At 40.2% G+C, this 26,748-nt stretch overlaps 1 protein-coding gene across 1 annotated transcript in view; it reads right to left on the bottom strand.

Annotated features, from left to right (window-relative positions):
* Positions 1 to 1,558: 1,558 nt before the first annotated feature.
* vps53 (VPS53 subunit of GARP complex) overlaps positions 1,559 to 26,748 on the bottom strand; it is a 53,838-nt gene continuing 28,648 nt past the window's right edge. Inside the window, exons 9-22 of the mRNA XM_053507086.1 lie at positions 20,807 to 20,950; positions 20,587 to 20,729; positions 20,144 to 20,285; positions 19,967 to 20,062; positions 19,329 to 19,423; positions 18,428 to 18,670; positions 14,401 to 14,548; positions 13,786 to 13,868; positions 13,617 to 13,695; positions 13,331 to 13,479; positions 13,182 to 13,251; positions 8,221 to 8,358; positions 3,045 to 3,149; positions 1,559 to 2,880 (exon numbers count right to left, since the gene is read on the bottom strand). Coding sequence (XP_053363061.1) covers positions 2,707 to 2,880; positions 3,045 to 3,149; positions 8,221 to 8,358; positions 13,182 to 13,251; positions 13,331 to 13,479; positions 13,617 to 13,695; positions 13,786 to 13,868; positions 14,401 to 14,548; positions 18,428 to 18,670; positions 19,329 to 19,423; positions 19,967 to 20,062; positions 20,144 to 20,285; positions 20,587 to 20,729; positions 20,807 to 20,950 — 1,809 coding nt within the window. The 3' untranslated portion in view covers positions 1,559 to 2,706. The remainder of the gene's footprint in view (positions 2,881 to 3,044; positions 3,150 to 8,220; positions 8,359 to 13,181; positions 13,252 to 13,330; positions 13,480 to 13,616; positions 13,696 to 13,785; positions 13,869 to 14,400; positions 14,549 to 18,427; positions 18,671 to 19,328; positions 19,424 to 19,966; positions 20,063 to 20,143; positions 20,286 to 20,586; positions 20,730 to 20,806; positions 20,951 to 26,748) is intronic.

Below are 26,748 nucleotides of genomic sequence, written 5' to 3'. Positions count from 1 at the left end.
ATTACCACATCGATTTCCCCTGTGCTGTGAAACACAGAGACAAAAAAAAACCTGGTTACTCAAAACTCGCTTACACTATCAACTACATCATTAACTGTACTTAACATTAACAATAATGTGACAGAGTCATGGGCACCCAATGCTCACAAAGATGAGATTGTTATAGTTGACATGTAGCTATGTACAAGACTTACTTTTACAATGCTCCAACACTGAAGTCTGATACTTAAGGTCTATTAACAAACAAACATACTAAGACACTTCCTCATGTCCATCTTGTTTGAAGACCCATACTGATTGTAACAGTTACAGGGTTTTTTTATTTTATTTTGCTCTTACACAGTCATGCATTTTAAACATCTTTTTAAGCTTTGAGTAAATACAGTTTTGGGTCTTTACTCAGTACAATATGACTTGCTACATCTTTAAGATGTGGTACAGATGCAGTAGATAAGGATTATGCTGAAAAACTGATTGGGTATTCCTTTAAACTTTAATTTCTTTAAAATACCTTATCCATCTTGGCAGTTCAAAGAGGCAGCAAACATGCACGAACACAGACTTACACCAGCATGTACTGTACAGTAGTGATATAGCGCTACAACAAATGAGACAGATTTCAAGATTGGAAAATTAGGAGCTGGGTTGCCAAACAACTAAACACATAATTTAATATTCATGAACAATGAAACATACCTTGGCAAAATGTATGTGGACATTAGATTAATCACATACATGGCATTACTGACTATTGAGATTTAAGTCCACCTTTTGCCGTTACTGTATATTACAATCTTCTGAAAAGGATTTCCACTTGATTTTGCAGCACAACTATGGGAATTTGCCCATTCATCCATAAGAGCATTAGTGATATCAGGCTCTAATTTATAGTAAAGAAGCTTAGTTTACTGTCACCTAAAAGATTGAAGTTGAGGCCAGAGCTCTGTGCAAGACACCGGAGTTCATTCACAGCACCCTTGGTAAACCATTTCCTGAAAAAGCAAGCTTTGTGCAGGAGATGTGCAGAGCTGTGGCAATTACAGTGGCATAAAGCTAATGAGCCATACAATGAAGCTGTGGGAAAGAGTAGGGAGCAACGGTAAAGAAGGTGCAGGACTTTAGTTACTTCGAGTCAACGGTCCAGAGCAACGGAGAGTGTGGAAAGGAGGTGAAAAGACGGGTACAGGCAGGTTGGAATGAGTGAAAAAAAATATTTTAGGAGTGTTGTGCGATGAAAGAAAGGAAATGTGTACAAGACAGTGGTGAGACCAGCGATGCTCTACGGCTTAGAGACAGTGGTACTGAAGAAAAGAATATATGGTGAATATATCAGTAGAAGGATGCTGAGGTTTGAACTGCCAGGCAGGAGGTCTAGAGGAAGACTAAAGAGGAGATTTATGGATGCAGTGAGAGAGGACATGAAGTTAGTTGGTGTGAGAGAAGAGGATGCAGAGGATAGGGTTATATGGAGGCAGATGATTCGCTGTCCGATTGGCGAACCCTGAAAGGTAACAGCCGAAAGAAGAAGTGCACATGAACACTCACGTTGAAAAACATGTTTCTTTTTTTTTTTTTTTATTGTACAGCATACAAAGACAGTTTTGACAATTCAATCAATGCTTCCAACTTTGTGGAAACATTTTGGGATAGGCACACATATTGGTGTGATGGTCATGTGTCCACATACAGTAGCGTACATGCAGTAATATAGTATTTTACTATTTTCAGAATAGTGTGTTTACAACATTTACATTGTTAGTACACATTAAGATACCTTACACTTCATTCCAAGAATACTTGTTTAGACGTTATAATAATCGCATAATTAGGAGCAGTAGTCAGGGTAAAAAGTATATCAGCGATAGAGACAGAGAGCGAGCCAAGCACACAGCAAAAAAAAATTAAACTCACATTTAACAGGCATGTATGGACAGAAAAAAAAAAAAAAAATTCACCCTTGATTTTTAAACGTCAAATATAATGTACAAGACATGACTCTACAGTATACTACATGACCCATGAGACAAGACATTTGAATTTTTTTAAACCTCTTTTACAGTTTTGTTCATTCCAAGGGGGAAAAAGGCAACTCGTGTCCTGTTGAGAGACAAGAAATCCCTAGTTTCTCTGCAGCTCAGCATGCCTAGGGCTCTACTCCTAAAACTGAAGCCAAAATTACAGATGAAGATAATTTACACGCAGAGTCCCCAAAAACACATCATTCACAAACTGCCTCATAGCCATTTACTGTAATGGTGAGGGTGTAGGGGACTTTTAGAGAAAACACTGCCGTTAAATCATTCTGATGTACAGACTCACATGCCGGAAGAAATACAGAAATGTGCAGAGTAAATGACTCTACCACTATGGAAAGCCTGCAAATTAGTGTTATAAAAGAAAAAAAAAAAGAAAAAACATTGACAAAAGGGTGCAATACATGCCATCAATGTTCTAGAAAGTTTGACAACAACTTTTAATTCATGTGGTTTACATTAATTAATAGTATAAAAGCTTAATTAATTTGAAGGTTTTCAATGCAAGACACCCGATTCGTATGAATATGGAATTGTTCTCTTTTACCCGTTTAAATAATGCCACTTTGATCTTTGAATGCAATAAATTGCAATATTATAAATTGCATTGCAATAAAGCCATAATTAAATATAGCTTTAACAAGTCCTGTGAATTACAATTATGAAGAAAATGTCACTGAATTCGCTTTTTGATTAGCTTCTCCAATTTACGGATGCGGGAGGACTCCTGCTCAGGGGTTGGGGCACTGAAAGACATGGTAGGCCCCGTCTCTGGCCCTGAAGGAGGAGTGGGCAACCTCTGTCTAAAGAGCTCCAGCATACTGCTCTGCTCACTGCGCTTCAGTCCCTAAGGATACACACACACACAGAAAGAAAGAAAAAAAGAGTTAGAGAGAAAGAGGAAATGAGAGGGCCACAAACACAAAGACAGACCTGCCTTGACAAAAGGACTGAACAAGGCAGTCATTTTATCCTTTATTTATTCATTCATTTAATCTAAATGGGGTTTACCTTCATGTCTAGAATTTTCTGGAAAGTCTCTGGGTTCCCATCAGCAAGAAGCTTGATATAATTATCCACAAAGATCACCGATGGCTCATGAGGAGCCATAACCACCTGAAGAACAGAAAGCTCTGTAAAACTCAATAAGACATTGGTTTTGTCCTAACAGTTAAATGTTCCCACATGATCCAAGTAGAGCCAGCAAGAGAGCATTAGAGTGTCATTAAATTGCAAACAAAGCAACACACCGGAGTTATATTTAGGACTTTTTTTTAAATTGAGTAATTACTTCACACTTAAACGAAGCTGAATTAACATGTTAGTAATTGTTTTTGCTATAATGAGAGAGTCTGGGCAAGTAAGCAGTTAAAAAGGCATGGGTCCATACCGTGAATATCTTTTTTTTCCACTTTGAGAATAAACTTGTAACCATTCATATTTCTAACAGGGCTAGAGAACACATGGATTACAGACCAAAAGTACAGCTAAAAACTAGCTTAAAAACCACAGCGGGTTCACAATTTATCCCGAAACCATTAAATGTGTCATAAAAGTAACAATGTTTCACACAAATAACTTAATGATGCTCTGGAAAAACTAACACTCCTTCTGTCCCCTTTAGGGGTCGCCACAGCGAATCATCTGCTTCCATCTAATCCTATCCTCTGCATCCTTTTCTCTCATCCTCACACCAAATAACTTCCTGTCCTCTCTCACTGCATCCATAAATCTCCTCTTTAGTCTTCCTCTAGACCTCCTGCCTGGCAGTTCCAACCTCAACATCCTTCTACCGATATATTCACAATCTCTCCTCTGAATATGTCCAAACCACCTTAATCTGGCCTCTCTGACTTTATCTCCAAAACATCTAACGTGGGTTGTCCCTCTGATAAACTCATTCTGTATCCTAGCCATCCTTGTCACTCCCAAAGAGAACCTCAACATCTTCAGCTCTGCTACCTCCAACTCTGCCTCCTATCTTTTCTTCAGCGCCACTGTCTCTAAGCCGTAGAGCATTGCTGGTCTCACCACTGTCCTGTACCACCTTTCCTTTCATTCTTGCTGATACTTTTTTATCGCACAACACTTCTGACACTTTTCTCCACCCATTCCAACCTGCCTATACCCGCCTCTTCACCTCCTTTGAACACTCTTCGTTGCTCTGGACCGTTGACCAACGGAGCGTGTTCAAAGACTGGAAAGACTAGCACTAGAAAGGCGAAAACTGACATCAGTCCACTGAGCACAATAACTCATCGGTCTTTTGAGGTAAAACTAATTTGAAGGCAAAGCAACAGTACAGTGTATGATTACCTTCACCTGTGAAGCAAACTATAAAGCCCTGCAAAGGGCAAAGTGGTGTAGAGGATGGGAGCAATTACCCAGGAGGTAACTGGGGCAGCGCAAAGTTAATCATTAATGCTAACCAGATTTAACAGTCATCTGTGTTTTCTGTCATTTTTTATTCATGCAGCTTATCAATAGCAAAAGGAATGCATATACAGTGGTTTTTGCTATTTGCCCCCTTCCTGATTTCTTATTCTTTTGCATGTTTGTCACACAAGATGTTTCTGATCATTAAACACATTTAACTGTTAGTCAAAGATAACACAAGTAAACACAAAATGCAGTTTTTAAATGATGATTTTTATTATTTAGGGAGAAAAAAAATCTAAACCTACATGGCCCTGTGTGAAAAAGTAATTGCCCCCTGAAGCTAATAACTGGTTGGGCCACCCTTAGCAGCAATAACTGCAATCAAGCGTTTGCGATAACTTGCAATGAGTCTTTTACAGCGCTCTGGAGGAATTTTGGCCCACTCATTTTTGCAGAATTGTTGTAATTCAGCTTTATTTGAGGGTTTTTTAGCATGAACCGCCTTTTTAAGGTCATGCCACAACATCTCAATAGGATTCAGGTCAGGACTTTGACTAGGCCACTCCAAAGTCTTCATTTTTTTTTCTTCAGCCATTCAGAGGTGGATTTGCTGGTGTGTTTTGGGTCATTGTCCTGCTGCAGCACCCAAGATCGCTTCAGCTTGAGTTGACGAACAGATGGCCGGACATTCTCCTTCAGGATTTTTTGGTAGACAGTAGAATTCATGGTTCCATCTATCACAGCATGCCTTCCAGGTCCTGAAGCAGCAAATCAACCCCAGACCATCACACTACCACCACCATATTTTACTGTTGGTATGATGTTCTTTTTCTAAAATGCTGTGTTACTTTTACACCAGATGTAACGGGACACGCACCTTCCAAAAAGTTCAACTTTTGTCTCGTCGGTCCACAAGGTATTTTCCCAAAAGTCTTGGCAATCATTGAGATGTTTTTTTTTTTAGCAAAATTGAGACGAGCCTTAATGTTCTTTTTGCTTAAAAGTGGTTTGCGCCTTGGAAATCTGCCATGCAGGCAGTTTTTGCCCAGTCTCTTTCTTATGGTGGTGTCGTGAACACTGACCTAAATTGAGGCAAGTGAGGCCCGCAGTTCTTTAGATGTTGTCCTGGGGTCTTTTGTGGCCTCTCGGATGAGTTGTCTCTGCACTCTTGGAGTAATTTTGGTCGGCCGGCCACTCCTGGGAAGGTTCACCACTGTTCCATGTTTTTGCCATTTGTGGATAATGGCTCTCACTGTGGCTCGCTGGAGTCCCAAAGCTTTAGAAATGGCTTTATAACCTTTACCAGACTGATAGATCCTAATTACTTTTGTTCTTATTTGTTCCTGAATTTCTTTGGATCTTGAAACAGGTGTGGCAGTAATCAGGCCTGAGGGTGACTACAGAAATTGAACTCAGGTGTGATAATCCACAGTTAAGTTATTTTTTAACAAGGAGGCAATCACTTTTTCACACAGGGCCATGTAGATTTGGAGTTTTTTTTCTCCCTTAATAACATAAACCTTCATTTAAAAACTGCATTTTGTGTTCAATTATGTTATCTTTGACTAATAGTTAACGGTTTTTCATGAGCAGAAACATTTAAGTGTGACAAACATGCAAAAGAATAAGAAATCAGGAAGGGGGCAAATAGTTTTTTACACCACTGTAAACATTAATGACCAGGAATTTAAACAAGGTCATCAGCCCATGTTCTGACACAGATCAATAATCCATATCTAGTTTGATACAAACAGGAGGTAGCTAAATGGCCAATTAAACCCAACAAAAAAATAATAGAATTTATATAATATAACAAATTACATTAGCCATTTTACCTAAAAAAGGTTTTCTTAAATAAGAATTCAGAGATATCGAAAAGGTTGTTGATATTTAAATGCAAAACCCAAACACAAAAAACCTCTCTCTTCAGGGCTCCTTCAGAAGTTAAACAACTGAAACAACTGTTGAAATAGCTGACCAATATTATTAAAAAGGTCATCGAATCTAAACAAACTGTTGCTGATTTGCTAAAACAATGTTGTGTGGCATTCTGTACCAAAGTGTTTTCTATTTATAGTACCAGGTCTGTGTACAAACAACAAATAGTTTTTTTTTTACGTTATACGCATCATGGCAAGCCAGCTGACCGTGAGGAAATATTAGCTGAAGTTGACAAAAGTATACTACATTTTGTACTACTAGTATACTGCTGACTTTCCCCAAGATCCTACAATAGGCTAAATATACATTAGAACTATATAAGAAAATAAGTCCAGCATTTAACTAATAAAGATCAGATATAGGTTTTGGGGAAAAGGAAATTATTTCATTTAAATATGCATTATAACTTACTTTATTATACAGATATACATAAGTCTACAGACTGAATTGCTGTCATTAATGCGCATGAAAAGTTTATGCTTAATGACAGCAATTTTAATATTAGTAAAAAGAAAAAACGCGGCAATACCAGTATGACAGCAGTTTAGATGCAAACTGAACCAGGAAACATTCCTGTAAAGAACAGGATGATTTGATGTATGCAAAATTTTAAACTGACTTATAATAATATCAAGCTATCACTTCTCAGTAAACTTTGTTAGAAATATTTGTTAGAAAACCTGTTTAGTAGCATGATAATACATGACTAGAGCTGATCCCAGTCTGCATGTTAGGAAGATCAAGGCTGAATAACAGGCAGATAAGTAAAAGAGCAGAAAGTCACAGGGGATCCTGGTGGGTGGCAAGGGAATAGGGTTTAGGGAGAGGAAAACAAGGTATTATGTGAGCTGGCTCTAGACTACAGTAGATGTGCCCCATTACTGAGAAAACCTGAAGGAAAAAAAAGATTACAAGAATTGGAAAGTTTGGAAGTAGAAAACAAGTCATGTCACAGAGTTTGAAATACAAACTACATAGTGTACCAGGAGTGTGTGTGTTTATTCAATTTTTTTTGCTAGGAGTACTTTTTCAATTATAGCCTTCCTCCTTATTCTTTTAGGGAAAGTCGCAGACAGACCAAAAAAAAAATGCAACAAAAAAACATCCAACCATGTCTTCTGTTTAGACTAAAAAAAGAACCAAACCTGGATCAATGCACATTAAAACATCTCTGTATGTGAGCAGCTGTTCCACTTTGAGTAGTAGCCTGCTGAGCCTAGGTACTTCCTGTCCAGGGCAACAGAGTTCATTATAACACAGGCAAGAGCTTCTGCAGTGCACAGCCATGAGGGCCTTTATGAGCTGATCATAATCAAATACTTTCCTGCAGGAGGTCAAACCTGCAGTCTGAAGGGCAAAGCTGTTAAATAAGAAATCTCGGAAAATAAGCTTCCAATGAGTTTCCAAGTGATGTTTTTTTTTATTGGTCATGTATATTATCAGGCAAAAGCCTAAACACACCAGAATGAACTTTGATATGGGCTTATGGTTGAAGTTCTATTCAAAGACAATTTGAAATGGACGAGTTGCTGTCCAAGCAGTTTTATTTTAAACAGTGCTTAAGCAATTTGGACTTGAAATTTCTTAAAATATTGAGAAATTAATTTCTTAAAAAAAAAAAAAGAAACAAAAGAAAACTCAATGCTGTTTGAAAAGATGAGTATAAAAAGCTTCATTACGAATACTATTCAGAATTATAAGGTATTTCAATTCAATTAACAAACCTGTCATTCTAATTCCCACCTTTTTTCTTACATTTTATACACATTTTAATAAATTTTGAATAGCATTATTGTCCTCATTAATATTATAGAACAGTAGAAAATTAAGATGGATAGTGTATGAATGGATGAAGTGAAATTATTACCTTTAGTATCATCTCTGCCCGAGTCATCCCTTTGACCACTATTTTTGTGTAACTCGCTGGAGCTTTGCGAAGGACTTGAGAGCCAATGGATGGGAGATCTAACAAAACTGTCTTCAGAGAGTGTGTGTCCAATAAAAGCTATATTAAAAAAATTAAGAAAAAAAAAAACAGCTTAAATAAAATGTATTAATTGCTTGTTCATTTGAGAAAGCAAGAAAAACATAGAAATGTTTGTACAGATACAGGAAGAAATGTACTTTATTATATATTTAGTGAACAGAACTTTGTTATTTAGCAACTGTACAAACAAAACTCCATTTGTTTTAACCCTGTAAGACCCAAATATGAAAAAAAACATGAGCAAAACATTTTTTGACCTCTTAGATATTGTTTTAGGAGGCCTCTGATGTAGGAATTAAAGATTTTTAACATTTTAGTCAGTTTTTAGGGGACTGTTGTAATATTGCAATGTTGGGCCTAGTTGTGAACAGTATTTCTGTGCTTGTTCTCACTTTGTCTGAACAGGTACTGTATACAGAACATTTAGGCATTCATTTGCAGGGTTGTTCACTTACGTAGCGCCATAGCAGTATATATCATAAGTAATAATTACACAACAATCATATTTTTTATGAATAAGTATTTATTCATTAAAATATTTGGAAAAAATTATTTGGCCACATTCAGCGTGATTTGAATGAAGTCTGTGTTTACTTGCAGTAATGGTCCCTAAGACAATTCTTTTTATCTGAGAAGCACAGGTGAACATTGCACTTGCTACACAGTGTGTTTGTGCATCCATTATTGCAGTGTCTGCAGCGTCCTCTCTTCGTCTTTACTGGGAAATGTGCAATCATGCCTTTGCATACATCCAGTTTTGCCATGGTCTGAATTTTCAGAGTTTGTCCTTCTTTTCCATCTCTGACACAGTTAAGTTGTTTATGAAGTGTAATAAAGCCAACAGAGATTGGAATGTGTTGCAGGATCACATCAGAAACAGGTGTACCGTGTGTCTGTCTCCCAATACATACGGACACCAGACATTTGCATTAGGCCCATCTTCAGGTACATGCCAAGCATCTTCTCAATTTCCTTATTGTTGGTGTTTACAGATGTTCCATTTTTTTGCAAGCTGTACTCATTTGTGTTTCTTGTCAGAGCCTCAATCATATCTTCTGTCACAAACTTTTGGAAGTACGCCAGTGGGGTGAGAAGGGAGGTAGCATCATTGGTGATTTCTGAACCAGAAAAGTCAGAAACCTGTCACAGGCCATGGTGTGTTTTTTTTGGTTGGGGCTTGATGTCCACATCATCATTGGTTGAGCAGTCAGTGGGTTGGTGGTTTTGTTTGACCATTTCACCTGCATCTTCATTCTCTGAGTCACTTGCATCAGTGTAATCCGAGTCCATTTCAAAATCGCTTTCTCCATTTTGGACTGCAGCAATCACATCCTGCACACTAAATAGATGACCTTTCTGTACTGGTGGCATTCTGAAACTGAAAAAGTTGGGAAAAATGTGGTTTTGAGGAAAAAAAAACCCACATTTGCTTGTTTTTTTTAATTTTTTTTAAATTGTTAAATGTGATGTAATTCTGCAACAGTGGGCTTCACAGGGTTAAAATAGTTTTCAGCTTATATTTAGGCTAAAAAAAATTTATATAATCATTTCAATGGCTGACTGTTTAAACTATGATTATAGAATATCACTTCTGAAAGAGTAATCTATTCGGATGAGTAATTTCACGAGAGGCGATATGAAGCATGACAGCACTGGAATGTTTAGCTATACAGTATGTATCATTCGGTGTCACAGGTTCGGATAATCATAAACTACTCTAGCTGTAAGTAGCCAGCATAAATAAAATTAGGTCAGTACAGTACTGGAAAGAGTGGAGAGCAGCTGCATGCAAAAACCCACATTTAAAACCAGATATGGAAGCACTTTCAGCAAGATAATACATCCGATATCTTTAAGTCATCTTTGTCTCCTAAATTGCTTTCAAGTCGTTCAGCATCGCTTCTGGACCGTCCGTGTTTTCTGTTCATTCAAGGCAATAATCCCAAATCGTGTGCATTTTATGTATTATTTTATATATATATATATATATATATATATATATATATATATATATATATATATATATATATATATATACACATATATACATATACACATATATACATATACACATATATACACACACAGGTCCTTCTCAAAAAATTAGCATATTGTGATAAAGTTCATTATTTTCTGTAATATACTGATGAACATTAGACTTTCATATATTTTAGATTCATTACACACAACTGAAGTAGTTCAAGCCTTTTAATTGTCTTTAATATTGATGATTTTGGCATACAGCTCATGAAAACCCAAAAATCCTATCTAAAAACATTAGCATATTTCATCCGACCAATAAAAGAAAAGTGTTTTTAATACAAAAAAGTCAACCTTCAAATAACTATGTTCAGTTATGCACTCAATACTTGGTCGGGAATCCTTTTGCAGAAATGACTGCTTTAATGCGGCGTGGCATGGAGGCAATCAGCCTGTGGCACTGCTGAGGTGTTATGGAGGCCCAGGATGCTTCGATAGCGGCCTTAAGCTCATCCAGAGTGTTGGGTCTTGCGTCTCTCAACTTTCTCTTCACAATATCCCACAGATTCTCTATGGGGTTCAGGTCAGGAGAGTTGGCAGGCCAATTGAGCACAGTAATACCATGGTCAGTAAACCATTTACCAGTGGTTTTGGCACTGTGAGCAGGTGCCAGGTCATGCTGAAAAATGAAATCTTCATCTCCATAAAGCTTTTCAGCAGATGGAAGCATGAAGTGCTCCAAAATCTCCTGATGGCTAGCTGCATTGACCCTTCCCTTGATAAAACACAGTGGACCAACACAAGCAGCTGACATGGCACCCCAGACCATCACTGACTGTGGGTACTTGACACTGGACTTCAGGCATTTTGGCATTTCCCTCTCTCCAGGCTTCCTCCAGAGTCTGGCACCTTGATTTCCGAATGACATGCAAAATTTGCTTTCATCCGAAAAAAGTACTTTGGACCACTGAGCAACAGTCCAGTGCTGCTTCTCTGTAGCCCAGGTCAGGCGCTTCTGCCGCTGTTTCTGGTTCAAAAGTGGCTTGACCTGGGGAATGCGGCACCTGTAGCCCATTTACTGCACACGCCTGTACACGGTGGCTCTGGATTTTCTACTCCAGACTCAGTCCACTGCTTCCGCAGGTCCCCCAAGGTCTGGAATCGGTTCTTCTCCACAATCTTCCTTAGGGTCCGGTCACCTCTTCTCGTTGTGCAGCGTTTTCTGCCACATTTTTTCCTTCCCACAGACTTCCCACTGAGGTGCCTTGATACAGCACTCTGGGAACAGCCTATTCGTTCAGAAATTTCTTTCTGTGTCTTACCCTCTTGCTTGAGGGTGTCAATGATGGCCTTCTGGACAGCAGTCAGGTCAGCAGTTTTACCCGTGATTGCGGTTTTGAGTAATGAACCAGGCTGGGAGTTTTTAAAAGTCTCAGGAATCTTTTGCAGGTGTTTAGAGTTAATAAGTTGATTCAGATGATTAGGTTAATAGCTCGTTTAGAGAACCTTTTTATGATATGCTAATTTTTTGAGATAGGAATTTTGGGTTTTCATGAGCTGTATGCCAAAATCATCAATATTAAAATAATTAAAAGGCTTGAACTACTTCAGTTGTGTGTAATGAATGTAAAATATATGAAAGTATAATGTTTATCAGTACATTACAGAAAATAATGAACTTTATCACAATATGCAAATTTTTTTAGAAGGACCTGTACACTGTGTTCCAAATTATTATGCAAATTGGATGTAAGTGTCATAAACAATAAATGTTTAGTTTTTAAATTAAAATCATGGATGGTATTGCGTCTCAGGGCTCTTTGGATTACTGAAATGAATCTCATACACCTGTGATAATTAGTTTGCCAGATGAGCAAAATTATTGAAAAAGTACTGAAAAAGGTTGTTCCTCATTATTAAACAGGCCACAGGTTTCAAGCAATATGGAGAAAAAAAAGGATCTCTCTGTTGCCGAAAAGCGTCAAATTGGACAAGGTATAAAAACATTAGATATTTCACGAAAACTCATCGTACTGTGAAGACATTTGTGGCTGATTCAAAGCACAGACAGGTTCGTGCAGATGAAGGCAGAATGAGGAAGGTTTCTGCCAGACAAATTCATCAGATTAAAAGAGCAGCTGCTGAAATGCCATTACAAAGCAGCAAACAGGTATTTGAAGCTGCTGGTGCCTCTGGAGTCCCGCGAACCTCAAGGTGTAGGATGCTATGGGCATAAAAGATAAGAAACTCATGGTGTGGCCACCACCCTCCCCTGACCTTAACCCCATTGAGAACCTTTGGAGAATCCTCAAAAGATCTATGAGGGTGGGAGGCAGTTTGATTCAAAATAAATTCAAATGCAGCCAGAAACTGTCCAAAAACTCACAAGTTCAATAGATGCAAGAATTGTGAAGGTGATATCAAAGAAGGGGGCCTATGTTAAGCTGTAACATGCCCTGTTAGGATGTTTTTGAGTGAAATAGTTTTTGATTTCAGTAAATATGACCTCCTAATGCTGCAAATTCAACAAAAGCCCATTTTCAGTTCTTTACAACCTATAAAATGTTTTAACTCTGTTGTGCATAATAATTTCGAACAGTGCGTTTTCAGTTTTTTTTTTTTTTATAAATATTGTTAGGAAGTTTGTTCAATAAAATTCTAATTATAGCCTACCCTGATAGTTGATGACTAGAAAATTATACTAACTGTCATTTGCATTGACTAATTATGAAAATCAGAGAAAGATATCATTTGCGTAATAGTTTGGAACACAGTGTAATCTTTTTATAAAAAAAAAAGAAAGAAAATGAGCAGAATACATCTTTAAGTAGGAAATCTGCTAACTGTAGCTTTTTGTTTACCTGCTCAGCTCCAACCATGCTGATGGGTTTACACCGGAACAGGTGGTTTATGAACTTTGGAATAAATGAGCTGAAAAAGACATGCGCTATGAATAGAAATAAATTTTTTATGTAAAAAATAAGTTATTTGATTAAGTTCAAATACAGACTTAATAAACTTGATGCAGAACTGGGTGAAGTATTTGCGAGTGGCAGCCAGGTTGTCTCTAATAATTGGTACATTCTGTTTGATATGCATGATGACAGACGTGACGTAGGGGCTTTGGTCACCAACATGCTCAACACTTTGCCATGGCATCTGCATAAACAGATACAAACAGTATTGTACTAGACGAATTACACAAATTCAGCCATTATTGTGAAATTAACCAACAGTTTAAAAAAAAATACCAATGGTTTATTCAGAAACAAAACAGAGGTAGGTCTTTAACCCACCTTGCTCATAGCTGTAAGGGCTGGGTCACATGCAGCATCCAGGTCCTGAACCAAAAGCTGGATGCTGTTGGAGATCACACTATGACAAATAAAAGCAGTTACAGAAAAAGTAACTTTTAAAAAGCTTTCTATACAAAGCCAAATGCATATTTAGGCAGTTGACAGTTACGTGCTAAAGGTGTCCATCTCCCCTGTTAGATTGATCCTCTCCATGAGCGACTTGTCTACTTTCTCCTTTAGCTTCTCCTCTAGCTGTGGATAAAATAGCATACCATTAAAAAAAAAAAAAAAAAAAAAAAACCTCCAACCATCAATAAGATCTTTCGCTATGTTGGAATTGCAGCTCGAGCTTTAAATGCCAGGCATCCATGACCAACAAGAAGGACAGTTCCCTAAATTACAGTAACATGAACTTTGCTAAGTGAATAATGTATGAATGGTTCCTGAATATTTTCCTGAGTACTCTGTTCAATTTCACCACTTCGTGGAATAATCTGATTCAGTGGAATTCAGTGTTGCTTTTTCAATCATTGTAATGTTGATACAATTTTTGTTTCCTGTCATTACTAACATGATAGATAGCTTACAAAGTTGCCTAAAAAACATTTTTTGCCTAAAAAAGCCAAAAATGTACTTACTTACATTTCCCTTTTATACCTTTTAAAATAGGTACTGATAAGCAAAAAATTTGAAAAAATTAATGGACAGGGTGAAATTTGTGACCAACAAAAGATCTGTTAATTTCTACAGGTAATTTCTATTCGAGGTCAGTGTGTGTAATGACCTGCTGTGTGGTAGCAAGGCAGTATTCAGCTGTGCTTAGGATACTGCAAATTAGGCAAAGTTCTTCTGTGGTAAATTTGGCCACCTCTGACCCCTCTTTCTCCTTTAACAGACTGCTAATGGTCAGACCTCCACTGTTACTACTTGTTCTGTAAAGAAAACACAAACACACACATACATATATACATATTTATATACATATATACGCACACACACACACATACATACATATATATACAGACACATATATATATATATATATATATATAGTCAATTCAACCATATACAGTAAGTACACAGTAAAACGAAACAACGTGCCATAATATAGTGGAAACATGCAACATAAACCTACAACATAAATTAACAGAAGCTAAACTAGCTAACTAAGAGGCCTAGTTAGCTGGCTAGCAGAGACAAGGCAGATAGTCCTAACATAAATTAACAAAAACTACCTAACTAAGGAAAACTACCTACATGTTTTACAGACAGCATAAAGTGCACGGGCAAATGTGCAAACGAGCAACAACGACATAACACAACATAAACAAGCCGTTTAGGAAAATCTTCATAAGAGAACTGAATGAAATCTCCATATATATTAAATGAAAAGTCTGAATATATTGAATGGATTCTGAATATATTAAATGAAACTCAATATATATTGAATGGATTCTGAATATATTAAATGAAACTCTATATATATTGAATGAAACTCTATATATATTGAATCAATCTCGATATATATTGAATGTATTCTGAATATATTGAATGAAACTCTATATATATTGAATGAAAGTCTGAATATATTAAATGAAACTCTATATATATATATATATATATATATATATATATATATATATTGAATGAAACTCAATATATATTGAATGAATTCTGAATATATTGAATAAAACTTGACATATTTTGAATGGATTCTGAATATATTAAATGAAACTCTATATATATTGAATGAAAGTCTAAATATATTGAATGGATTCTGAATATATTGAATGAAACTTTATATATATTGAATGGATTCTAAATATATTGAATAAAAAGTCTGAATGTATTGATTGAAACATGACATCATCAAAACAAAGTGCCATCTTTAGGAAGAATAAGCGAGTTCGCGAAAAACTTGGTTGCTTCGATTCTGAGAAATGAAGAGATGGTCAACATGTTAGTAAGTGCGGCCCAAAGTGGTGCCGTAAGCCTCACTCAATATTAGATTTCCACATTCGAATATGAATATATATATATATATATATATATATATATATATATATATATATATATATATATATATATATATACACACACACACACACACACACACACACACTCACCTAAAGGATTATTAGGAACACCATACTAATACAGTGTTTGACCCCCTTTCGCCTTCAGAACTGGCTTAATTCTACAAGGTGCTGAAGGCATTCTTTAGAAATGTTGACTCATATTGATAGGAAGCATCTTGCAGTTGATGGAGATTTGTATGATGTACATCCAGGGCACGAAGCACCCGTTCCACCACATCCCAAAGATGCTCTAGTGGGTTGAGATCTGGTGACTGTGGGGGCCATTTTAGTACAGTGAACTCATTGTCATGTTCAGAAAACCAATTTGAAATGATTCAAGCTGTGTGACATGGTGCATTATCCTGCTGGAAGTAGCCATCAGAGGATGGATACATGGTGGTCATAAAGGGATGGACATGGTCAGAAACAATGCTCAGGAAACCCGTGGCATTTAAACGATGCCCAATTGGCACTAAGGAGCCTAAAGTGTGCCAAGAAAACATCCCCCACACCATTACACCACCACCACCAGCCTGCACAGTGGTAACAAGGCATGATGGATCCATGTTCTCATTCTGTTTACGCCAAGTTCAACCTCTACTATTTGAATGTCTCAAAAGAAATCGAGACTCATCAGACCAGACAACATTTTTCCAGTGTTCAACTGTTTAATTTTGGTGAGCTCATGCAAATTGTAGCCTCTTTTTCCTATTTGTAGTGGAGATGAGTGGTACCCGGTGGGGTCTTCTGCTGTTGTAGCCCATCTGCCTCAAGGTTGTGCGTGTCGTGGCTTTACAAATGCTTTGCTGCATACCTTGGTTGTAACGAGTGGTTATTTCAGTCAAAGTTGCTCTTTTATCAGCTTAAACCAGTCGGCACATTCACCTCTGACCTCTAGCATTAACAAGGCATTTTCGCCCACAGGACTGCCCGCATACTGGATGTTTTTCCCTTTTCACACCATTCTTTGTAAACCCTAGAAATGGTTGCGAGGGAAATTCCCAGTAACTGAGCAGATTGTGAAATACTCAGACCTGTCCGTCTGGCACCAACAACCATGCCACGCTCAAAATTGCTTAAAATCACCTTTTTTTTCCCATTCTGACATTCAGTTTGGAGTTCAGGAGATTGTCTTGACCAGGACCACACCCCTAAATGCATTGAAGCAACTGCCATGTGATTGGTTGATTAGATACTGTAATTGCATCAATGAGAAATTGAACAGGTGTTCCTAATAATTCTTTAGGTGATTGTACACACACACATACGTACATACATACATGCATACATACAGTGAGGTCAATAAGTATTGGTCACCCTGTGATTTTGCAAGTTCTCTTACTCAGAAATCATGGAGGGGTCCACAATTTTTGCCATAGGTGCATTTCCACTGTGAGAGACAGAATCTAAAAAGAAAAATCCTGAAATCACATTGTATGATTTTTTTATCAATTTATTTGTAAATTACTGCGTCAAATAATTATTTAATCACCTGTTTATCAGCCAGATTTCTGACCCTCAAAGACCAGTTATTTTGCTTTTAAATAGTCCATATGCTTTTTACGGAGCCACTCCTTTTGGTTTTCCTGGCTGTGTGCTTTGGGTCCCTGTCATGTTGGAAGACCCAGCCACGACCCATCTTTAATGCTCTGACTGAGGGAAGGAGGTTTTTGCCCAATGCGTCACAATACATGGCCCCGTTCCTCCTCTCCTTAATACTGTGCAGTCGTCCTGTTCCCCCGTGCAGAAAAACACTCCCAGAGCATGATGCTTCCAGCCCCATGCTTCACTGTAGGTGTGGTATTATTGGGATAATACTCATCATTCTTTTTCCTCCAAACAGGGCGAATGGAATTAAGACCAAAAAGTTCTACTTTGGTCTCATGGGGGTTCTACTTTCTCCCATGACTCCTCTGGATCGAGATTGTCCCTGGCAAACTTCAGACGGGCCTGGACATGAACCTTAAGTGCGATGCAAGATTTTAAACCATGACGTCTTAGTGTATTACTGATAGTAATCTTGAAAACGATGGTCCCAGCTCTCTTCACGGCATTGACCAGCTCCTCCCAGGTAGTTCTGGGCTGATTCTTCACCATTCTTAGCATCATTGATACCCCATGTATCTACTTAGACTTTGGCTGATTGTGGGGTGCACAGGTGTCTTTATGACAGCTAACGACCTCAAACAGGTGTTACTAATTTAGAATTAATACTTATTTGACACAGTAATTCAGAAATAAATTGTTAAAAAAAAAAATCATACAATGTGATTTCCGAATTTTTCTTTTTAGAATATGTCTCTTACAGTGGAAATGCACTTATGCTGAATGTATGACCCTCCATGATTTCTAAGTAAGAGAACTCGCTGTATATATACTGCTGTATATATATATATATATATATATATATATATATATATATATATATATATAGTCGCTCTATTCTTTAACCCCACAAGAACTTGTTATAATCTCCTTTAGTTTGAGCTTGAAATTTATTAAAGGGTTAGCCACCCATGATGGAGACTGGCCCTTATTCACCTTGGCAGGGCATCACAAAGGGTAATCTCCAAAATGCTTTTGTTCATTGAGCATTAGCCATTACAATAGCATAAACAGCTACAGTGACTGCTATGATCATGAAGGCCAGTCATGACCGAAATAGAAGACAAAAAGCAAGCCAAAGTTAAACCATATGAGGGGCTGAGTGCACCGCTGTAGGCCATCACTTACTTGGGCAGGTTCCCAGACAGGATCTTCCAGGCATACTCTCGCAGGTACTTTTGGAAGATGGTAGTGAGGGCAATCATGGGTTCTCCTGTGCTCAGCTGAGAGCACTGCACCATGCACTTTTTATAGTATACAAAAAGATCTGCACAACTGGGCAACACAGCTCCCCCTTCTTCTGTGCCTGACTTAGGGGGACCCTGGGCTCGAAAATCTGCCACAAAGCGGTCAATCAGCTCCCCAAGGTTCCTGTTACAATGAGAAAACAATAGAGGGCTAAAACATCAGTAATGCGATTAGCAATGTGCTGAGAACTTTGCGGAATAAGAAACATATTTTTCAAGCCGCCACCGTGGGTCATCTCCTTCAGCACTCAGTAACTACTGCAAATGCCCAAGTGAAGAATGTGGGCATTTTTCATGCCAAACAGGTCAAGCTGGACTAGAACAAAGAATGCTATTGTCAAGAAAAGGTCAGTCTACTTTAGGCAATGTACCATTACAAATCCTTCTTTAGAGGCCAGCTTTGGGAGATCTGGTGTGTAAAAAAAAAGGGTGAATGGAAATAAGATTGTAAGATTGAAAATTCAAATAGACACATTTTTGAATGGGCTATGATTAACATGGGAAACATTTTTGCTTTATTAGAAAGATAAAAATAGAACAATAGGATTTGGAGATAACTGATGAAATTTTAATGACAGGGATACTTTTAACGCATGTAGCATAGTGATAAAGGATTACATTTAAATACACAGTGAATACACAAGCATTCAGGGCATGAAAGCAAACGACTTAAACCAGTTTGGAAGTAAAGAAAAGTTCAATTTACACTGTGATACAAAAGCCTCTTGTAGTGGGTGTTGGGTCACTTTGTCCTTGTGTAATGGCTTGCACATTGCACTCACTTGTCCTGTGATTCTATGTAGACATAGAGATGAGGCTCAAAGCATTTGGAAACAATGCCATGGAAAGGGTTCTCTGGGGTCTTAGGCTTCTTTGGCTGAAAGGAGGAAATCATTTAGTCAGGCCCTTATTCACCTTGGCAGGGCATCACAAAGTCTTTCTTAAAAAACAGTTTGACCGAATATCTAATAATGTGTGGAATGTGGAAGGAAATTGCATTGTGTGTACATCTGCAACCTTGTACATTTCCAAGATTTTGAAATGTTAAACATGACGTGTCAACTACTTTTTTACAACTATAAACAATGCTAAACATTATCTAAATTCACATAAAATGATATGACACACACACAGATTAATTGCTTACCATGTCACCACCATTGTGAAATTAAACTGTACTTTATAAAAAAATGCTGATTGCATAAAAACCGGTAAGGAAATAGTGTCATGTCCCTTATTGACATTGAAAGCACGTTTTATATGCTCCACCACACCAGCTGCCCATCATGCAAATGTTTTAGCTTTCGTAACGCAAAATTACAATGATAATTTCACACTTATACAAAGACAAACTGCAGTGCTGAATGTAATCTGTAAAGACAACATAAGTGGTAATGATGACAAGGAGGAATAACATTACCTTGACCAGATCATCGTCTTTCTCAGAAACATTGTCCTCTCCTGACTCATCCTCCAGAAAAGGGTTAGTGGGCTCCAAGGGAGTTTCAGGTCTCTTCTGGAAACAAAGAAACATTAAACATAAAAGTGAGACATCAGATCTCACTTCAGTTTCAGCGAAACATCCTCTTAGACTTACCCCTGGGCTGTCGCTCAAGGTGCTGCCTGAGAAGCGCTTAGCCAGCAGCCCCTCGAAATTGGTGGTCCTCTGAATAGCAAAGAGCAAGAGCTTGACCTCAATTTCCCTGGCACGAGCTCTCATCAGCTTGGCCAACTCAGTCCTGGGAGACGAAACACAGGCAGTGATCAGCAGGACATCGAGCAAGATGTGGAGTTTTCTTCAGGACAGGCAGTTTGTAGGGTAAAACGTGTACTTGGTTAAACTGACCACAGCAACCACAGCCGCAATTTAAGGTGAAAAATCTGTCATGCCAAAATGAGCTCCACCTGCTCTAGGTTTTATTAATGAAGCCTGACAGAATAGAAATCACTGAAGCGTATAATGATGAAGAGGAACGCAACGGTTACTATAAAAAAAAGGAATGGAAAGACATCATATAAACAAAATTGGTCTAGAGGTACCTGGTGATGTGGCAGAATTCCACAGCAATCCGCTCGGTCATGCACCACTCTTCGGGAAACATGCGGCCGTACTTCTCCTCATAGTCCACTAGCTGACGCTTTATCCATGCATAGCGCCGGTCAATCTTGTCCAACCATGCCACCTACATTTAAATTACGACTGTCAGATTTCAGATCTGCATATTTTTCATTGTGAGAACATATTAGAACACACACTTACATCCTGGTTCTCTTGAAAGAGCACAAGATACTCAGAGAGATGCTGCCTAATAAACTTCTTGATTATTTCCTGCTTAATGCGAGGATCCAGAACACTGGCCACCAAACAGGCATCCCTTAGCACAATGCTGGGGCCTCCAGGCCTCTATTAAACACACACACACACACACACACACACACACACACACACAATATAAGTTAGTTGTGTGTGTGTGTGTGTGTGTGTGTGTGTGTGTGTGTGTGTGTGTGCGTGTGAGAGTGTGTGTGTGTGTGTGTATATGTATATATATATATATATATATATATATATATATATATACAGTGGTGTGAAAAACTATTTGCCCCCTTCCAGATTTCTTATTCTTTTCCATGTTTGTCACACTTAAATTTTTCTACTATTAGTCAAAGATAACATAATTGAACACAAAACGCAGTTTTTAAATGAAGGTTTACGTTTTTAAGGGAGAAAAAAAACTCCAAATCTACATGTCTCTGTGTGAAAAAGTGATTGCCCCCCTTGTTAAAAAATAACTTAACTGTGGTTTATCACGCCCGAGTTAAATTTCTGTAGTCACCCCCAGGCCTGATTACTGCCACACCTGTTTCAATCAAGAAATCACTTAAATAGGAGCTACCTGACACAGAGAAGTAGACCAAAAGCACCTCAAAAGCTAGACATCATGCCAAGATCCAAAGACATTCAGGAACAAATGAGAACAAAAGTAATTGAGATCTATCAGTCTGGTAAAGGTTATAAAGCCATTTCTAAAGCTTTGGGACTCCAGCGAACCACAGTGAGAGCCATTATCCACAAATGGCAAAAACATGGAACAGGGGTGAACCTTCCCAGGAGTGGTCGGCTGACCAAAATTACCCCAAGAGCACAGAGACAACTCATCCGAGAGGCCACAAAAGACCCCAGAACAACATCTAAAGAACTGCAGGCCTCACTTGCCCCAATTTAGGTCAGTGTTCACGACTCCACCATAAGAAAGAGACTGGGCAAAAACGGCCTGCATGGCAGATTTCCAAGGCGCAAACCACTTTTAAGCAAAAAGAACATTAAGGCTCGTCTCAATTTTGCTAAAAAACATCTCAATGATTGCCAAGACTTTTGGGAAAATACCTTGTGGACCGACGAGACAAAAGTTGAACTTTTTGGAAGGTGCGTGTCCCGTTACATCTGGCGTAAAAGTAACACAGCATTTCGGAAAAAGAACAGCATACCAACAGTAAAATATGGTGGTGGTAGTGTGATGGTCTGGGGTTGTTTTGCTGCTTGAGGACCTGGAAGGCTTGCTGTGATAGATGGAACCATGAATTCTACTGTCTACCAAAAAATCCTGAAGGAGAATGTCCGGCCATCTGTTCGTCAACTTAAGCTAAAGCGATCTTGGGTGCTGCAGCAGGACAATGACCCAAAACACACCAGCAAACCCACCTCTGAATGGCTGAAGAAAAACAAAATGAAGACTTTGGAGTGGCCTAGTCAAAGTCCTGACCTGAATCCTATTGAGATGTTGTGGCATGACCTTGCTAGAAAACCCTCAAATAAAGATGAATTACAACAATTCTGCAAAAATGAGTGGGCCAAAATTCCTCCAGAGCACTGTAAAAGACTCGTTGCAACTTAGCAGCAATAACTGCAATCAAGCGTTTGCGATAAGGGTGGCCCAACCAGTTATTAGGTTCAGGGGGCAATTAATTTTTCACACAGGGCCATGTAGGTTTGGATATTTTTTTCTCCCTAAATAATAAAAACCATCATTTAAAAACGAATGGTTATGACTATAACCTCTGTTCCCTGAAGGAGAGGAACGAGGTACAACACATATAGTATGGGATATCACGCCCTCTCGTGTCCTGGCTGAAGCCACCTTTATTCACGCCGTAAAGGCAGGCAAACCTGTGGTGACGTAGGTGTAGCCCCGCCTACACCTATAAACCATCGTCGCCACGGTTGACCCTCAGTTCGATAGCCGCTCTTCGCCGAGCGTAACTATGAGGCGGGGCAGCAATGTGTTGTACCTCGTTCCTCTCCTTCAGGGAACAGAGGTTATAGTCATAACCATTCGTTCCCTTTCAGTCGATTCACTCGGTACAACACATATAGTATGGGACATATATTCACGCCCCGCCGAGTATCTATCAAAGTTAGTCACAAGAACCCTGACAGCTACTCTACTGCATTAAGGACCCCGCAGAGAGGACACAATGAGCCACCGAGGGGGCCGTTATATCAAGTCGGTAGAACCGGACAAAAGTGTGTGGTGAGGACCAACTGGCTGCCGCGCAAATCTCGCCCACAGACATTCCTTTGAACAGAGCCCATGATGTTGCCATAGCTCTCGTTGAATGTGCTTTCACACCCAGAGGCAATGGGACACTCTTGCTACTATAAGCTAGTGTAATAGCCTCCACAATCCAATGGGAAAGCCGCTGTTTAGACAGCGCTTTACCCTTTACTGGACTGGCAAAGCAGATAAACAGTTGATCACATAAGCGCATATCTACTGTACGGTCCATGTACACTCGTAGTGCACGTACGGGGCACAAATTATGCAATTTTCTCTGCTCATCAGAAGCAAAAGGAGGAGGAAAAAAGCTATAAAGGTCAAAGACCATAGAGCTATAATCAGTGGAGACGACCTTCGGTACATAGGCCGCGTTCGGCCGTAGAGTAACCTTTAACCCATTAGCAGCAAACTGCGTACAGGATGGATGCACGGATAAAGCGTGGAGATCGCCCACTCGTTTAGCAGATGCTAAAGCAAGAAGAAGTGCCGTCTTATATGAAAGAATTTTCATATCTATAGACTCAACTGGCTCAAAAGGAGGACCACAGAGGGCCTCAAGCACTAACAATAAATCCCAGGACGGAACACTGGACCTCGTAGTGGGTCGCAGACGTCGCACTCCCTTTAAAAACCGTACTGCCAGCGGATGAGCCCCTGGTGACACTCCGTCAAAACCAACATGACAGGCTGATATAGCCGCCAAGTACACTTTAATAGTAGAAAAGGAAAGGCCTTTCTCTAATAGTTCTTGTAGAAAAGACAAAATCTCCACCATGGAGCACTGAAATGGAAGAACATTATGTTCTTGACACCATTGCTCAAATGCTCGCCACTTGTAAGCATATAAACCTCTAGTAGACGAGGCCCGAGCACTTTGGATTGTCTCAATCACATTCGGGGGAAGCCCTTTTGCTAACAAATTGGACCTTTCAACAGGTAAGCGTGCAAGTTCCACAGCTCGGGACGCGGGTGCACTACCTCTCCCCCTGCCTGAGATAGAAGGTCCCTGAGGAGAGGAAGTTTCCATGGTTCTGCTGCTAGCAGGCTGACTATCTCTGCGTACCACAACTTCGCCGGCCAATGAGGTGCCACCAGGATTAGTGACAGGCCCTGCTGACGTACCCTCTCTGTGACAGGCAGAATCAGTTCTACCGGAGGGAAAGCATACAATAGAGCTGGGGGCCATGAGTGTGCCAGCGCATCGATCCCCAGTGGGGCATTGCGATCCGTTATGGAGAAGAATAGTGGGCAGTGAGCATTTTCTTTGGATGCAAAAAGATCCACTGCTGCCCTGCCGAAGCGCTCCCAGATCTGAGCTACCACCCATGGGTGTAATCTCCATTCCCTCACAAGCGGGCCCCCTCTGGATAGAAGGTCCGCCCCCAAATTCAGGTGCCCTGGAATGTGAGTGGCCCTGAGTGACAGAAGATGAACACTGGACCATAGCAATAGAGAATGAGAGAGTTTCAGCAGGGGAAGTGAACGAGTCCCCCCTTGTCTGTTTATATACGACACCACTGTTGTATTGTCTGTCCTGATTAGAACATGATGGCCTGTTAAAGCCAGACGAAAATGACTCAGGGCTAAGAACACTGCTAACAGCTCCAAATAGTTGATGTGAAGCCTGCGTTGTTTCTGTGACCACGCCCCCCTGATCGCGGAGCCGTCGCACAGAGCGCCCCAGCCGCTGAGGGAGGCATCTGTTGACACCACTTTGCGAAACGATACCCTGCCTATCGGAGAGCCCTGACGTAATAGCCTGGGTTCCCTCCAGGGCAGAAGGGCTGACATGCATGACGGTGTCACCGTCAGCCTCCTGTTGAGGTGGCGCGCCGCACATAGGCGGTGAGAGCGCACCCAGCGCTGAAACGCACGCATGTTCAACAGCCCGAGAGGCACCACAGTGATCATAGACGCCATCATTCCCATTAGTTGTAAAAACACTCGGAAACGAAGTTTGTGTTGCAACTGAAACAGAGCAAGGCAGCGCTGAAACGCGGCTATTCTGTGCTCTGAGAGACGTGCTCGGCTGGTAACGGAGCATATCTCCAGACCCAGGAATGAACACTGTTGACTCGGAATCAGTGAGCTTTTCTGCATATTTACTGAGAACCCTAAAGTCTGAATGTGAGACAGAACTAGTGCTGTCTGTTTCTCTGCCTGCTCGCTTGAGCTCGCTATCAGTGCCCAGTCGTCTAAATAGGCTAATATGCGAATGCCTTTCTCCCGAAGAGGAGACAGCGCCGCCTCGGCGCACTTCGTGAACGTTCGGGGAGCTAGTGACAGGCCGAACGGCAGCACTAGGTACTCGTAGGCCACGCCCTCGAATGCAAACCTCAGAAACTTTCTGTGGCGCGGAAAGATCGCTATATGAAAATAAGCATCTGTGAGATCGATCGTAGTGAACCAATCTCCCGGGCCTATTGCATTTAGCAGTTGCCTCAGAGTAAGCATTTTGAACTTGTACGTTCTTAGAAACGTGTTCAATATTCTCAGATCCAAAATAGGACGCAGTCCTCCCCCCCTCTTCGGAACGACAAAATACCGGCTGTACCAACCTGAGTTCGCTTCCGAAGGAGGCACCACTTGAATCGCCCTTTTGCTCAGAAGAGAATTTATCTCTTCCCGAAGCACCGCTGCGGCGTCGTCCGACACCTCGGTGTTGATTATGGAAGAGAAGCGCGGTGGCTTTACGCGAAACTGCAGTCGATATCCCATAGCGACTGTGTTTTGCACCCATGTCGAGACTGCGCATGCGCGCCACTCGAGAACGTGGGACGCCAACCGGCCCGCATTGGTTTCTGAAAGGGGTCTGCTGCCCCCTGGCGTTTCGCCAGAGTGCAGCCTCATCGATGGCACTGGGCTTTTTTGTTTTGCAACATTGTAAACAGGAAAATTCTTTATTGGTTTTAATAATGTAACATTCACATGATTTACAAAATGCACCATTTTTGGGGCAATCACACTGCAAACATCGAGGGTACTTGCTGTAAGTCCCTGAGAACTTTTTAACACGCCCCAACTGGGGTTCATAACTCGAACATAAACACTTGTGTGTGAGGGGGGGGGATTGTGCTTGGGAGACTGTGTTAGGGAAGTGCAGCGCCGTTTGGGACTGATTTCCTGAACATAACGTAGCGGCCTCTTGGGCGGCATTGAGAGAGGAGAAGCAGTGTCTCCCTGCTGCCAGAGCTCCTCTCTCTTTAAATCTGAGCTAGGAGGAGTGAGGATTCTTCCTCCTAGTTGCTGAATCCTTTCGGACGCCCGGTGGGGGGCCCATACCCCAGGCCGACTGCCGTGGGTTTTGCCTGGGAGGCTGTTGTTTCTCCGGTCAAGAGCTCGAGCTAGCTGCCGGCGGTGGTCTCTTATGAGGTGGTCGCGGAGTGGTCATACTTCGAGCCTGTTTGGGCTTCACCTCTCGTCGCGGAATAATGTCTCGCAACGCTTCGGCCTGTTTCCTTCTGAAGTCAAACTTTGCCTGAATGGCATCGAGTGACTGGCCGAACAAACCCTCAGCAGACAGCGGTTCGTCCAAGTAGACAGCCCTGTCTCTATCAGGAATGTCAGAGAGCGTGAGCCATAAATGCCTCTGTGCTACTACTGCGCTCGCCATCCCTCTTCCGAGGGAAAGAGCCGCACAACGAGA

Source organism: Clarias gariepinus, chromosome 11 (genome assembly GCF_024256425.1).
Source record: "Clarias gariepinus isolate MV-2021 ecotype Netherlands chromosome 11, CGAR_prim_01v2, whole genome shotgun sequence".
NCBI classification, from domain to species: Eukaryota; Metazoa; Chordata; class Actinopteri; order Siluriformes; family Clariidae; genus Clarias; species Clarias gariepinus.
This window is presented reverse-complemented; position numbering and strand designations above follow the sequence as displayed.